Source organism: Lytechinus variegatus, chromosome 1 (assembly GCF_018143015.1).
Source record: "Lytechinus variegatus isolate NC3 chromosome 1, Lvar_3.0, whole genome shotgun sequence".
In the NCBI taxonomy this organism is placed as follows: Eukaryota; Metazoa; Echinodermata; class Echinoidea; order Temnopleuroida; family Toxopneustidae; genus Lytechinus; species Lytechinus variegatus.
Window position 1 is genome coordinate 20,750,142 of NC_054740.1, and position 14,911 is coordinate 20,765,052.

The following is a 14,911-nucleotide window of genomic DNA, read 5'->3' on the forward strand; positions in this document are numbered from 1 at the left end:
TCGCAGCCCCAAGACATGTCTACAACTTTTCTGAAGTAACTCGATCCAAAAAAAGTTTAAATGAGCCATTATTACTTTAAATTCCAACAAAGATTCGGGGATCACCTTGTGGTCTACCTTGGCGTTGACATTCAGACGATCGTTGCTAGGCAACGAAGACACGCATAAAGATGAGAAGAGGAAATCTGTAGAATTTTGTTTACAAGAAGTGAGTGATTCACTAGAAATCCACAATTACAGACAGGATGTTTACTAGAGATGCTCTCCCACACTAACATCATTTTCTCATTTGTGGTTTGTGATTTCTCTCTACCATAAATGTAGAAGATTCTGAGAGCCCATAACGATTCGCACTGTTTCATTAACAAAGAGTAATATCGAGAAATAATAACTGACGAATGGAAGATAATTTACTTTCATAAGAAATTTGGAACCCGAACCCCTGTTTTCGTTTAAAACCAATTATGAATTTCTCTCTTTTTCATTGATATTTTATGGTTAGAATTAATCAATGTAATGGATAAAGACATTTGATAAAATGTTGTGTTGGTTGACATAAAATAGACGATTTGATTACTGCGCTCATTGATGCACTCAGTGATGATGAAGCATACAATACAACGTGACAGAATCCTTGAAGAACTTGAAAGACGTTCAAGAAAGGAAACAACTTGAGGAGAGGAGAGGAAGGGAACATTTCCTGAAGGAATCCTAAATCATATCGAATTGTGACTAACGACCTTTCTCTATGGGACGAGGTCACAAATGGTACTGAATTCATTCCAAGGCGACCATGCCCTTCTTGAAATAATCTACTCCAATTTCTTCATCGCCCTAAAACAATTGTCACAGCTTGAAGATTTGACATTGATAACGAATTCAAATGTATAGGATGACTAAGATAAGGATATTGGATCAAGAAATCATCAAATTCGATTCCCATATGAAATAAAAGGTGAGCATTTAGATGTGCCGCAACGTGTTCGGCTTTAGTGTCTGAACTTGAATTTATAAAGAAACATTAGGTTAACATGCTTTAGTGGATGACTAATAAACGATAAAATAATTTAAGAATTTATGGACTTCTATGTCAAGGAAGCAAATACAATGCTTCGTTGTGATGACTAATGTACGAATGGCGATTAAAGACGTCCGGATCATAGGGGCAAGGTATGCACGTGCTTCCCCATATTGAAATTCCAATGATATAAAAAAAAATGTCCTGATGACAGCGGACACCACCCCCTCCAATTGAACGAGAAGAAACCAAACACACTTTGCTCTGATTTCCCCTAAAAAAGATTGTTTTATATGTTACCTATTTTGTCCCTAAACTTAGATTTGTGTTATATAGAAGTGTCAGTGAAAAAAATACAATAAAATAAAATAAATAGATATATAATTAAATAGATAAATAAACAAATAAATTAATTAATTGATTAATACATTAATAAATTAATAAATAGATAAAATAAGTAAATAAATAAATAAAAAGATATGCAGAGAAATGAATAATAATAATAATAATCCGCGTTTATATAGCGCTTAATCCATCGGAACGACGTGTCTAAGCGCTTTACAGATATATTATTACCCCGGTCATCGGATTCAATCAGTCATTCCCGCACACAATGTGTGCACATCCTCCACTCCCTGGGGAGTATTCCAGTCAGTCGCCTGTGAGGCGCACACAATACTGGACAAGCTACAATGACTTTCACATCCTACCGGGTACCCATTTAGCACCTGGGTCGAGAGTGGCAAAGTGTGGATTAACGCCTTGCCAAAGGACGCCAGACCGCGGTGGGATTCGAACACACGACCCTCTGTTTACAAGGCGAGAGTCAGAACCACTACACCACGGCTCCTCCACACAATGAATTAGATGAAATAAAAAATGAATGAATACAAAAAGAAATATTATACAAGCAATGGTGTTTTAACCACTATCATTTCCACTCCCCAGGGAGTGGAAATTGTGCACTTTTCGTGCTTGATTTAAATGAATCTAATGACCGGGGTAATAATATGCTGTAACGCGCTTTGGGCCATTCTGGGAAAAGCGCTTTATAAAAATTGGCTATTATTATTATTATCATACTACACTATTTCTTCGACGCCGTCATCATCATCACCATCATCATCATCATCATCGCAATTAATATCTTGCTCATCGCCATCGACACCTTCCCCTCTCCCTCTCGGCTCCCTTTCATCTTTCTCTCTCTCTCTCTCTCTTACCCCACACCCTCCCCTACACACATCTTCCCTCACACACACACCCTCACACCCACACACACTCGCGTACATACATGCCCTCCTTGACGATAAACCCCAAACACTTTCTTTCCTCTCTCACCAGTTACGTTCCTATCTCTATTTACCCATCTCCATCCCTTTCCCCTCTCAGCCTCTTCCTCTGCACCTGTTAATACCCTCATCCTATCATCTAAACACCCCTTCTTGTCGTTCATGGTCTGATCATCAGCGTTGGCGTATCTACTCTGGGAACATGTGGCAGTTTCTCCCCCCCCCCCAAAAAAAAAAAAAAAAAAAAAAACGAAAATGACACCCCCACAAAAAAGAAAGAGAATAATGGTATGGTTGGGAATAAAAAAAAAATCGGAATTTGTAAGTTTTTCAACTCCTCATTCATACTTTCTCAATCGATCTCACTTATACAGAAGTTAGATTGACCATTGTACATGTATATACAGTCACACCAACAAAATTTGACCCAAATCGACTAATGTCATGTCATTGGAAATAACGTAATAAGTTTGGTCGGTCTGGAGTCGGTTTAGCTAGTGTGACTGTGCCTATAGCCAGAGTATTTACTAGTGTATTTGTATATGTCCAAGATGATCCGAGCCAGGTAATTATCGCGGGATTTCTTAATTACCAATCAGTTCAAGTTTGGAGTCTTTCATCCTGCAAAAGGCACGAAAATGGCAATGTCTTGTATTTAAAGGAGGAGGTATAAATCATTGTATCGTTCGCGTATATCTACAGGAGAGAGGTGCAGGGGTAATACCTGGTAAGACTTTAAGGGGAGCAAAAAATGTGAAATGTTGAAGAGTATATTTAATCTGATTGATAATACGGTCACTTTCGTTAGAAATGTTTACGTTTGATATTTTTTTTCAACCTGCAAATGATAATTTATCATTATTAATATGATATTACAAACAATGGCCCCATAAATAATACACGAAATAATATGTCACCAAAATGGAACACAATCATAAACGAAGTGGTAAGCGTTAATTAGTTTTTATTTTTTTATTGAGACAGCCAGTTTACTCTTGTAAGCATATAGCAAGCTTATTTTATCAAGAAATTCATCTAAATTAAGCAAATACATGAATTGGCACATTGGTGAATAATTTATATATCTCATCTCGATGGAACAACTACTATTAAAAGAAAACAAACCATTTGAATATTTTATTTTACATTGACAAAAAAAATGCAAAACTTAAACTTATTGAACACTGAGCCATTGCATAATATTGAATACCATGAATATGGTGGTAAATATTTTGACATGTTTTATTACAAGAATTGAGAGATTATAATCGCAAGTGGAGAGAAAAAAATAAAATGAGCGAAATAATTTCAACAGACAGATAGAACAGACTAAAAGATCGAGGCTTGTCAGACAGAATATGGTGACAAAGAGCAGCTAGAGCAAGATCATGGTAAAAAAAATCTTAAATACATAAGAAAGTGAGATGATATATTCAAAAGATGGTTGTTTATAACTGCTCTTCATGGTGAATTCGCTTATTTTGTTTCCATGACAACGTCACATTTTGACTGCGAATATTTGATCTGACACGGTACTACATAAATAATGACTGATATAGCCTAGGTTCACTCAATACCGATTGCAGGAGGTGATCTGATGATTGTTATTATCCAAGTCGAACTTGCTATTCAAGTTCTGATTCATACAATTGTTGTCCCCATTTGGCTAAAAGTCAATTCCCTTTGAATATCACCACGTGCTCTGTGTATTTAGTTTGTTTTAAAATACCAATCTTTGACAGTTATAATGTGAGTCAGGTGTAATTTCCTTTACATAATTATTCTGTCTTGATACAACCCAAATGCTTCTCTTCAATGCAAAACGATAAATCTGATATATTTCTTTAAATTGCTCAATGATTATGGTGAAGATAAAACTATAGGCAATCAGGATTCATTTTTAATAAATATAGTTCCAAATTGTTATAAATAGATACACAGGAAAGAGTAGCACTTTGTTGAAAACCGAAATTCCACTTTCAATAGAAGACCAATGCATGCCAATAAGACAATACTCCTTTTGTATCGTACAAGTAAATCAAACAATCTACGTATAAATGAGGTACCTCGAAGTCGCATTCTATCTGCACAAACAATAATATTGTAGATCCTTATATGCCATATTATTCTTCATATTTTATGTGTAAACTTGATACTTCTGTTCAATATGTGTCTTCAGAATTCCTAGCAGTATTCAACCTTAGATATACAAACCGACAACAAAGAACTTTTAAATTCAAGTTGAGCATTTGAAGGTTTCTGCTAGAACACAAAAACATCCAATTTAATAGGAACAAGGTTATAGCTCATGTGTTAGCTCCAAAATGAAGTTTGTGCCAGGCAAAGGTATGATTCTATTCGCAATTATATATCGTTTGATGCAAACTGATCAAAATAACCAAGAAACTCGATCGAAAACCCGCAAAAAGTTGACGAAATGTTTGATGATTCTTTCTTTTCCACCAGATAAACCAACAGTTTTCCAAACATCTTTTGATTCCGTCTGTATCTTTCAAGTCCTTGGTGATATTCATGTGCATCTTAGTGGTCCTAACTTGATATAGCCAGTCTCCTTCTTACCACCTGTATCACCAAGCCTTACATCCATGACAGGAAGTCTCTCTTTATCCGATATTGGACCAGCATCTGTCATGAATGTCTTGGAGTTCGCATCACAGTTACAGGAGCCCGATCCCTCGCATGTACCATCGACACCACAGGCACACATTCTGCTATTAGTGGGAGCGCCTCCCCAAGACTCCACCTCCTCACCATTAACATCCACCCAGAATCCGTACGTCTCACCACCCCTTGGTGGTCGACCCATCAACGATGCTCCTCGACAACGGTACTCGATGTACTGCGAACAGGATTCTGAAGCAGCGGTTATACCACGTAGTTGCTTGAGGGTTGCGTTGTAGACCGGTTCAAGGCTAAAGTCACCACGGTTTTCGAATCCTGTGACCTTCTTGGTAGCCATCTTTGTATGCTCAACGACGGTCATCATCTTCTGTGAACCGTCCGTTTCGGACAATTCACATTTGACGTAAACGAACTTTGCCTTTTGCAACGGATCTATGGCGTACATGGTTTGACTTGGAGAGTACAGACCTTGATCGTAGATATCCGCACAGGTGCTTGGAACAGGAGGTGGGGTCGTTGGTGGTGTGGTAGTAGGTTGCGTTGTTGGCCTCGTCGTTGGGGTCGTGGTAGGTTGTGTTGTAGGACGCGTGGTCGGTCGTGTTGTAGGTTCTGGTCTTGGTCGAGGTCGAGGTCTTGGTCTTCGAGTTGGTGGTTGTGGTTCTGGTGTCTCCGGAGGCGGTGGTGTTGGTCGAGGTTTTGGCTTTCTGTTCCCTCGATTAGGCTTAGGGAAAGGTTGAATGAATGGCGGGTATGTCACCTCAGGTTCAGGAGGTTCAGTTCGTCTACGCGGTGGAAGAGTTGGTGGTTCAGTTTGTCGAACAATGTCCACTTCATCTGGTACCTCTTGTTCATGTAACCCTAGAGCATCCATAACCACCTGTAGTCGACTCTCAATGTTAGCAATACGCTCGAATACAGTTGTGAGCTGTTGCTCCTGGGCAAAATAGAAATAGTCGAACATTTCATATAATACTGTGTTCTGCAAATCTGCAATGTCCTGTACGGTGTAAGCCTGGTACTGTCCGCGGGTATTCTCCGCCGTGAAAAGTGCTAAAAGCACTAACCATTTAAAATGTAGCTTTGCCATACTGATTTCTTGTCTGATATCAACTACTAACGTGTTCACTCACTATCACATGGTATATACCAGTAAATAAAGTTTCTGCTTAGTTCCAACAAAACGTGAAAACTCCCTCCAATCTTCTCTTTGCTTTGGTTATTCTAGCTAATGCAGCTGGTTACCAACAATTCAAGTACACAGAGTTGTTTGACTTATTCAAAGTCACGTCACCGCAGGTTCTAATTCACGGTAATTTGGGGATATGTCGCAACACTCGGCGCTTGATTTGCAGAGGGTTAGCAGACGATAAAACCGTTACGAGAAGAAAGGAGAGAGGGAGATAGAGATGAAAGGAAGAAAATAGCGGGAAAGTTCTAGAGAGTGGCGGAAGTGACGCCCGTCTGCACCAATCATAGCAACTGTCTGAAAGATATTTCCGTCGCATCATTTTATCCTGAAGCCTGATTGGCCAGAGTGTATTACTTCTTGCTTGGAAAGAATACATGGCTATAATCAGTTGATCTCCTTGACTGGCAAATTACCAATTCATCCCATTTAATTACTAGAGCAAGATCAAGCTCTTGTGTGTTTCATTGAAATATCAGAGACTCATTTTAACTGCTGATTTTATAGGAAATTTGTATTTTTTGTATTTGTATTTATTTATTTACCGAAATTCACAATAAAAACATAAGTGTACAAGAGAACATATAAAAGCAAGATATATATATAAAAAATAGCAAGTAAGAACAGATATATACAAACAAACAACAATATCAAATAGACATGAGAAATAGTGAAATCGGAAGGACATTTATTCAGACACCGTAAATTTCTTCATCCAGTGGGATAAAGAAATCATTGCAACAATTAACAGTTAAATTATTACATGTTTATCTATCCTATTAGTGCTTTCTCAAACCCTGTACTAGCAAAATGCCAGCAGAGATAATGTGAATGATTATCATCAATATCTTCGTCACCACGAACTTAATTCATTGTTATTGCTATTTTCATATCCCCCTCTTCCTTATCGGCCTCCCCAACGTCACCAATGTAATCATAATCTCCACCAACTCCAATATCATCACTCATCATTATCACCACTATCCTCATCATCATCACTACACCACCATCATCGTCAGCATCTCTTCATGATTTTCATCTGCATCCATCTAAAATGTTCCCTACGTTTTTGCTTACATCATGAAGATTTCATAAAAATATTTGGTGAATAACATAGTACACTTGGTGCATTCCGACACGCCCTTACATTTAAACAAAAATTACATCAATGAACAAGAGTTGTAGCAGCATAGTGGTACCATACTGTTTCTTTCATAATTGAAATAAAATAATTACGAATATTTGTCTTAACTTTTAAAACAAAAGTCATAATTAACCTTCACATTTAATCCCGTAGAATGATTTAAAACGATTGGCGTCCAATAAGCGTTAATCAAGATCATGCCGGGTTTTCTGTAATTCAAGGAATTGTGTACGTGTTGTTAGAATCATGACGTTCTCCGACCCGCATTGGGTTTTCAACTTGCCAAAAGAATACGAAGCGTTTTCATCTTTAAAGGGTCTAAAGAAATCTTATTTGCAGAAGCCAGACTTTGTATTTTAAGTTATACAACATAATTAATACAATAGATAATTGTAATGAAATACACTAGACCTCAAACAACATGAAGGGTCCTGGTGGAGAGTAATCAAATAAAACTGAATTACGAAAAATTACCCAGATTGTAATGCATGCTGCAGCATTTTCCAGTCTTAACGTGTGCAGTGATGACCCCAGAAAATGAATCAAGGGGGACGTGTCACCCCCCCCCCCCGCCCCCCATGGTCACATCTTCCTGTATGCAATCCCTGTGCAAGCGATTCGTATAGAGTCATCATGGTAATGGCATTTATGCACTACATTTAACACAATTTCTAGGGGGGTATCTGAAACATAATAAAAACCCTGGAAATTCAGTGATAGAATGTACTAACCGACAGTGACATTTTTACCCACAGGTCAATTTAAAAAAAAATATTAGTTTTTCAAAGCAGTTCTCAACATAAAACCACATGAATAACTTAATAATGTGCTCCTTAGTCACATTAGTGTGTTCTGCGATAAATTTTTATCAGATTATCTTTTCTTTTTTGCTGACTCACTTGTGCCTATATATGAAAAAAAAATATTTCAAAATACATCATAAATCATTAATGTTCTGTCGAAGTTGCTGGTTTAGTATAGCTTATTCGTTTAAGTGTTGGTAAATTATTTCATATTTCTAACCAAAAAAAAAATAAAATTAAAAACAACATTTGAAGATCTTCCTGTTCGAAGAAAATTTTCATTTTTTTCTTTTCTTTAATTCGCCGTATCATCATAATCAGTGAAAAATACGAATACATCACCAGAATTTATATGAAAGATAAATTCATACTTCTTAAGGAATATGATCTCACAAAGGGATAAATGCCGCAGCAAATTCTCGTCAGGTTTTATAACCAAACCAACATATTTTTACGTGATGTCTATATACAGTGCGTCCCAGAAAAAACGAAACCGAGATTTAGCGATCATTTATCATTACTTAATCATAAATAAAATAGACAAATGACCTACCAATTTAAAGCTTAGAATCTCTTCTTTCATCTGATATTACTTAGATTACTTCTCATCCACGCATGAGTGAGCAAATGCAATTTGAAGAAAGGATATCAAAAACTCATTTGGCGGGGGGTATCTGGGTTTCAAAAAGAAAACCACATTTTTGAAAAGTTCAATATCTGCTCTTTAATTTGATACCTAAATTACAGAAAATGGTCACGAAATAACAAAGTTCTGGTCATTTCAAATAAGGCTTGAATTTCAATAATTTCATAAAATGAAGAGGTTCTCCAGGATGGCTCTCAAACTCTCTCGACACTCTGTTTTGTTGACGATCAGCCATGCATTAAATCTTTTGTTCACCATGCGAAAGCTTCTGCGGGAAACCGGTGAAAACACGTTTATCTCATGAAATTATGGAAATACAAGCCTTATTTCAAATGAACAGATCTTTTTTATTTCTCGACCATTTTTTGTAATTTTGGTACCAAATTAAAGAGCAGATATTGAACTTTTCAGAAATGTGGTTTTCTTTTTGAAACCCAGATAACCCCCGCCAAATGAGTTTTTGGTATCCTTTCTTCAATTTGTTTTTGCTCACTCATGCGTGAATAAGAAATAACCTAAGTAATATCAGATGAAAGAGGAGATTCTAAGCTTTAAATTGGTAGGTCATTTGTCTATTCTATTTATGATTAAGTTATGATAAATGATCGCTAAATCTCGGTTTCGTTTATTCTGGGACGCACTGTATATATATATATATATATAGTTTCCACTCACTCTCTGTACATATAAGTCTACCTCTTTGTATCTCCATCATAAAGAGATATCCGAACCATTGTGGCATCTACGTCAAAACTTCTCCGTACTTCAACGACGAAAGGGAAAATAGATAACTTGTTACCATGGAAACGCATGTGAAACACATTTTGAAACAATTATTCCCGTAGTTATCTTAATATTTACAGATTGCTGGTTAGCCAATATAACATACATGTAATTATGATTTTTTTTTTCAATTTTAGTTTTTCTTACCATTAACGATTATCATCAATCATGTTTAAAAAAGGATGGGATTTATATAGGAATTTATGATTATTAACAATATACTGCTTAGTTTTTGTCTCCCTTACTCGTTCACTTTGTCGGAATATCTTGACCCTCTTTACAAGACGGTGGGTTATATAAGGCCCCCTTACCAGGAACTTACTAATTGAAAAATCACCAGACGTGTTTGAGTAGATTCCAAAGGGGGTTTAAAGGGAGTGGCCCGCTTTGACCTTTAGAAGTACAAGAGGAAGGAAGAATTGAGCCTACAAGACTTAAAACTCATGGAATGAGAAACATAACCTGGCTAGCCAAGCCAATTACCATGGTTACAGAGAATGTTGTTCCTTGAATGTTATGTTTATAGACATGTTCTTTATATTTGTTTTCTTTACGTCCAAGAAACTGTTCAAAGTACTATGTAGAAAGGATATATTCACTCAAGAATGATGTTAATGATGGTGAAGCAATCGTCTCCCTCTCTCCCCCCCCCACACACACACACACACGGCGCGCGCGCGCACACACACACACACACACTCTCACACACACACACACACTATCTCTCTCCCTCTCTCTCTCTCTCTCCTCACCCACGTCCCAATGGTCAACATGGTAATGGAAGTATTGTTTTGGTTTGCTCTTTCCTCTCCTTGGTAAGTTAATTTTCATCGTAATTATGCCACGATGATTTATCTGAAAATAACCATCAATTGCAATATATCCTCTCATGAACTCATGGGATAGATGGCAAGACAAGAACATGTTTCATGAAAGTTGTCAGCAATGGCTAAAGAAAATTACCATAGTCATGATAGTACAAGTCAGAGGCCAGTCGGTGCCTCTCAGCCAATCAAAATTCTGCAAGGATTTCATTATATACTCACACTATACTCACATGAATTCAGTGCTGGCCACTTTCAGGCAACAAGATTGAACAGAAGACTGAACAAAATCAATACTTAAAGTGATTGGTTAACATTGGTTTGACTTTTAAAAAATCTGAGCTAGAAGGTCACACTTGTCACCTGTGTCTGTGATATGTTACAAAAATGAAGCCCAGAAAAAATTGCGTTCGAAAATAATTATTTAGTGCTTCAAAAAATGAAATATAAAGTGACCGGAAACACCATCTTAATTTCATCCCATACACTTATGTATACTATTTAGGCGTCTAGTATAAGACACCTATTTACAAAATCGGGGTTTGCCTTGTAGTTTTAGCTTTTCATTCTCAATAATGGTTGTTTTCAGGGTTTATTAGTTGCACTTGTACACATGTTTCATCTTGGTTTGAGGATTTTTTTTAAATTGGCTGCTCACAACGTTAAACAATACCTTTAAGGTCATCCAAATATGTCTACTCAGAACATAAAAATGAATAGTTTCACTGTCTTGTATCGTCGTGATCTTGCGGCAATGTCTTGTGTTTTTATCATCAATCGATTAGACAAATTTATCTTTCTTACCATCATTTTTGTTCCCAATAAATAAACCTATAATACGATGATTGTAAAGAAGAAATGATGACGTCATAAAATTAATAGAAAGACGAAAGTAAATAAAAGCTCTCAGTTGAGCACTCCACATTAAAAAATGTAGAAATTTCAAAATTTCATATGAAATAATGAAGTTATTTAATCTTAATGTTCGGTCATTATTTGAAATAGTTATGCACGCCGTCATGAATATGCAATAAATGAGCTGATGATGTCATAATTTCCTTTTTTTTAATTAAATTTCATTACATTAAATCAACATTATTTTACATTTACATATCGTCTGTGATGACATAAGTTTTAGTTATAACTATTTTACTCAGTAAGTCAGTATTACATTCTCACTGGACCAAATTTGAATAAAGAATAATTTCATATTATAAAATTAAAAAAATAAGTGGAGAGTTAACATCGTCAACTCGCTCATTGCATATTCATGAGGACATGCACTGCTTCACCGAAATAATGAAAAATTCTGAATTGTCATATCTTTGTTAATTCTTCGTCCAAACTGAATTAAATTTCAGTCTTTTGTTGGTCTGATTTTCCTCTGTTCCAAACCACTTAAATTCAATCTCGAGAATCCGTTAAACTGTTATATAATTTTAATTGTCTTACAGTTAAAGGTTAACATTTAAATATTATAATCTTTCTTGTAAATAATCATAACTGCTAAAACCAGATTTAGGGAACAGTGATGATGCTGTTAGCTTTCATTTTTTATTAGGCTATAATCATGGTAGTACAAAAAGCTCCTATTAAACCTCACAGCTGGTTATCCACAGAAATAACAAATAGTCCTACGTCAATACGTAGATGTGAATACAGCGAATCAAAACATATTAGTTAAACGTTTGTTTCTGTAAAATACATTTTTCTATATTTCGATTTTCCCGAGTTGTACAAATCAGTCTCCTTGGTTGACTTCTAACCATCAGAGTAACTGAATAAAACACGGTGGTTTATCGACCGCTCAGTAAAACAACCTCATAAAGGAAATTTTCAATCACAATATTGGCACAAGTGTCCAACCCCAAATATGGCAATAGACATTTCCTTAAATCAAATGATTGCCTGTCATTACGTCTGCACGCCTCCCAATAGTTTGGACAACAACCAGCTATAGAGCTAAATATTCATATTTTCGCTGTTTGTAGAAAGGAAAGGAACAGATTCGAGATTCAAGGGTAAATCCCTTTAACATGGAAAACGAAAATATTACATAAGAAGGCATGTCTGATAATAATCGAAGTATTACTGGTAAATTTTAGTTTGATATGGCGGTGCTATGGGGCAAATGCCACCCCACCCATTTTAAAGAAACAAACCAAAACCACAAAACTTATATATAAAATAGTAGATACACACTCTCATTAACTTACTAGTCTAGAATTAGTAAAATGCTTTGACAGTGTTTGAAATATATTCGTTTCTTAATCTTCAATTTTGAAAATTTTGTCACTCGATCTCCGCTCAAAACGTTTAAGCTGAAAATAGCAACTTTTCTTACTTGATTGCCAAGCTCTCATGCAGAGACAATCTAGACCACTGGAATTATTTCTAGTGGGGATATCAATGCAGTCATTGCGAAAACTTAAAATCGTGTTTTCAGTTTAAAATCAAACTCTATGTTTCCGTCTTGGAGATAGCAAATATGCACTTTTGAACAGAACCGACGATATTGTGGGTGAATATTATCTTTAAAAAAAAACATGAAGACGATATGTCATAGCGTTCCCGCATGCGCAGATGGGATACTAGTATTCGAATTGGTTTGTCATTTTATTTAATTGTTCTCAAATTCATTGTGTGAAGAACATTCTCGAGCTGTTTCGAAAAGTCCATATTGAAGAGGAATCGATTGTGCTTCCTGAACATTTCAAATGCTAAAATTTAAATGAGTAAACAGGTGATTAAAGTTTAAATGTTATTTGATTGATGGTAATAAGAATTTCCTTCCCTGTTCCTTTCAATATCATTGATGTATTTCAAAATCAGCACCTCTAAAATCAATCATAAAATGGTAAAGGCAATCGGCTTTCGATGTGTTTTCTTTTTTCTAACAATCATGACAATCATGTAAGCGGTCGGACGAAAACTGAAATTAAATTACTATTTTCCTGACTGCCAGTCATTGCAGACTAAAAACCCTATCCCTGGATAGTTTATATGGGTCAACAAGCTACTCATAAATCATCGAATAATCCTAATCCTATGCAATGATACATCGTATTTCAGAATTACGACCTGTCACTGCCAGTCAGCCCCTAAACGTCTGGGTTTGTAAGATTTATTGGTGATTTGTTAAACGTTTTGAACAGCGGCATGGAAATCTATTATTATTGTGGAGGAAAACACAATTATTCATATTCATTAATCTTCATTTCATCGTCGACGCCAAACATGGCGTATGCAACGGCTACCCCTCCCCTATGAAATTTCAGAGACCTGAATCTCCAATTTTCACGAAATTCACTCCAAGATGCACCAGACCCTTAATTCAATTCCATTTGAAAAAAATACCAGAAAAATTATCTCGGATGTTTCACTCTTTCGCTTTAAATGTAATCATTAATAACCCCCCTTCCTACTTAACCGGTGTACATAGAGGACCACACCAGTTATTTTACACCGGTGTTAAATTGGTGGTGTTAGTTTTACACCTACAGGTGTTATTACAATACCTTTTGTTGTTACATTTACACTCTCTGGTGTTACGTTTTAATCTCTAGGGTGTAATTTTAACACCTCAGGGTGTGGTCCTCTGTTAACACCAATTGGTGTCAGTTTTAACACCGCAATTTTTACAGTGTAAGAAAAAAAAGGAAATTTCGTATGTCCATGAGAGACTACAAGAATGACAAGAAAGAAAGAAGACCAAAGCGAATTAAACACAGCCTGGCTCCATCCTGTTTGGACTTACTAGTAAGAAAAAAAAGAGAGTCCCGAAAGGGAGCCCCAACTTCCGGTTTAATTTTACCTCCGCGTCAAAACAACTATTTCGTGTCCTTGCTATCTCTCATCGCGCACGCCCCTAGATCCTAGGACATACCTTCCTGATACCATGGCAACCGTTTGAAGAAGTTTATTTTTTTACGAACACAAAATTTGATGAAGACTTTCAAATCTGATTATTTGATGTGATGATTACGTATTCTGCAATGTCATGGTTGTAGGGATGGCCAAAATCATTTAACTTAAAGCTCGCGAAATGAATATGGCGCATGCGCTAACGTAAAAACGTAAATCATATTCAGAAATGGTTGGTCATACCAACAATGACTTACAGTACTTTCATATCGATAAAACGATCGTTAAAGAACGATGGAGATAAAATGCCTTGCTGAAAGGCACAGATGCCATGTCGGGAATAGAAAACAAGATTTTCATGATTGTACCCTCGTCTGCTTGTGTAGTCAGGGCGCCGCAGACCTCCAACGTTTGTAACAATCGTACAGTTCGGTATTTTCAAAGGCAGTTAAATTTATTACTAACTAAAGAATATACAAACACAATAAAATGGAATCTTGTAATGATCACAATAAAAAAGCTACATATCTTTATGATGAAATATTGTCTAACTGTATGTTTTTTGTTCCTTTGATTTCACAACTGTCGAAGTTCTTTCGGGCAATTCTTTCTTCAAGTTGCAGTAATTAACGGACAGAAAAACATATGGGATGTGTATAATGTCACATAAGTGTAATTACGTTACGTAAGGGAGATACATTAGGATAT

General features: G+C 36.2%; 1 protein-coding gene across 1 annotated transcript; it reads right to left on the minus strand.

Moving 5' to 3' along the window:
* Positions 1-3,262: 3,262 nt before the first annotated feature.
* On the minus strand, positions 3,263-7,108 carry LOC121429719. The gene is made up of 2 exons (XM_041626913.1): positions 7,066-7,108; positions 3,263-6,078 (listed from the first exon to the last, which is right to left on the minus strand). The coding sequence occupies exons 1-2, from the start codon at positions 7,106-7,108 to the stop codon at positions 4,841-4,843; spliced, it is 1,281 nt and encodes a 426-aa protein (XP_041482847.1). The 3' UTR covers positions 3,263-4,840.
* Between the last annotated feature and the right edge of the window lie 7,803 nt (positions 7,109-14,911).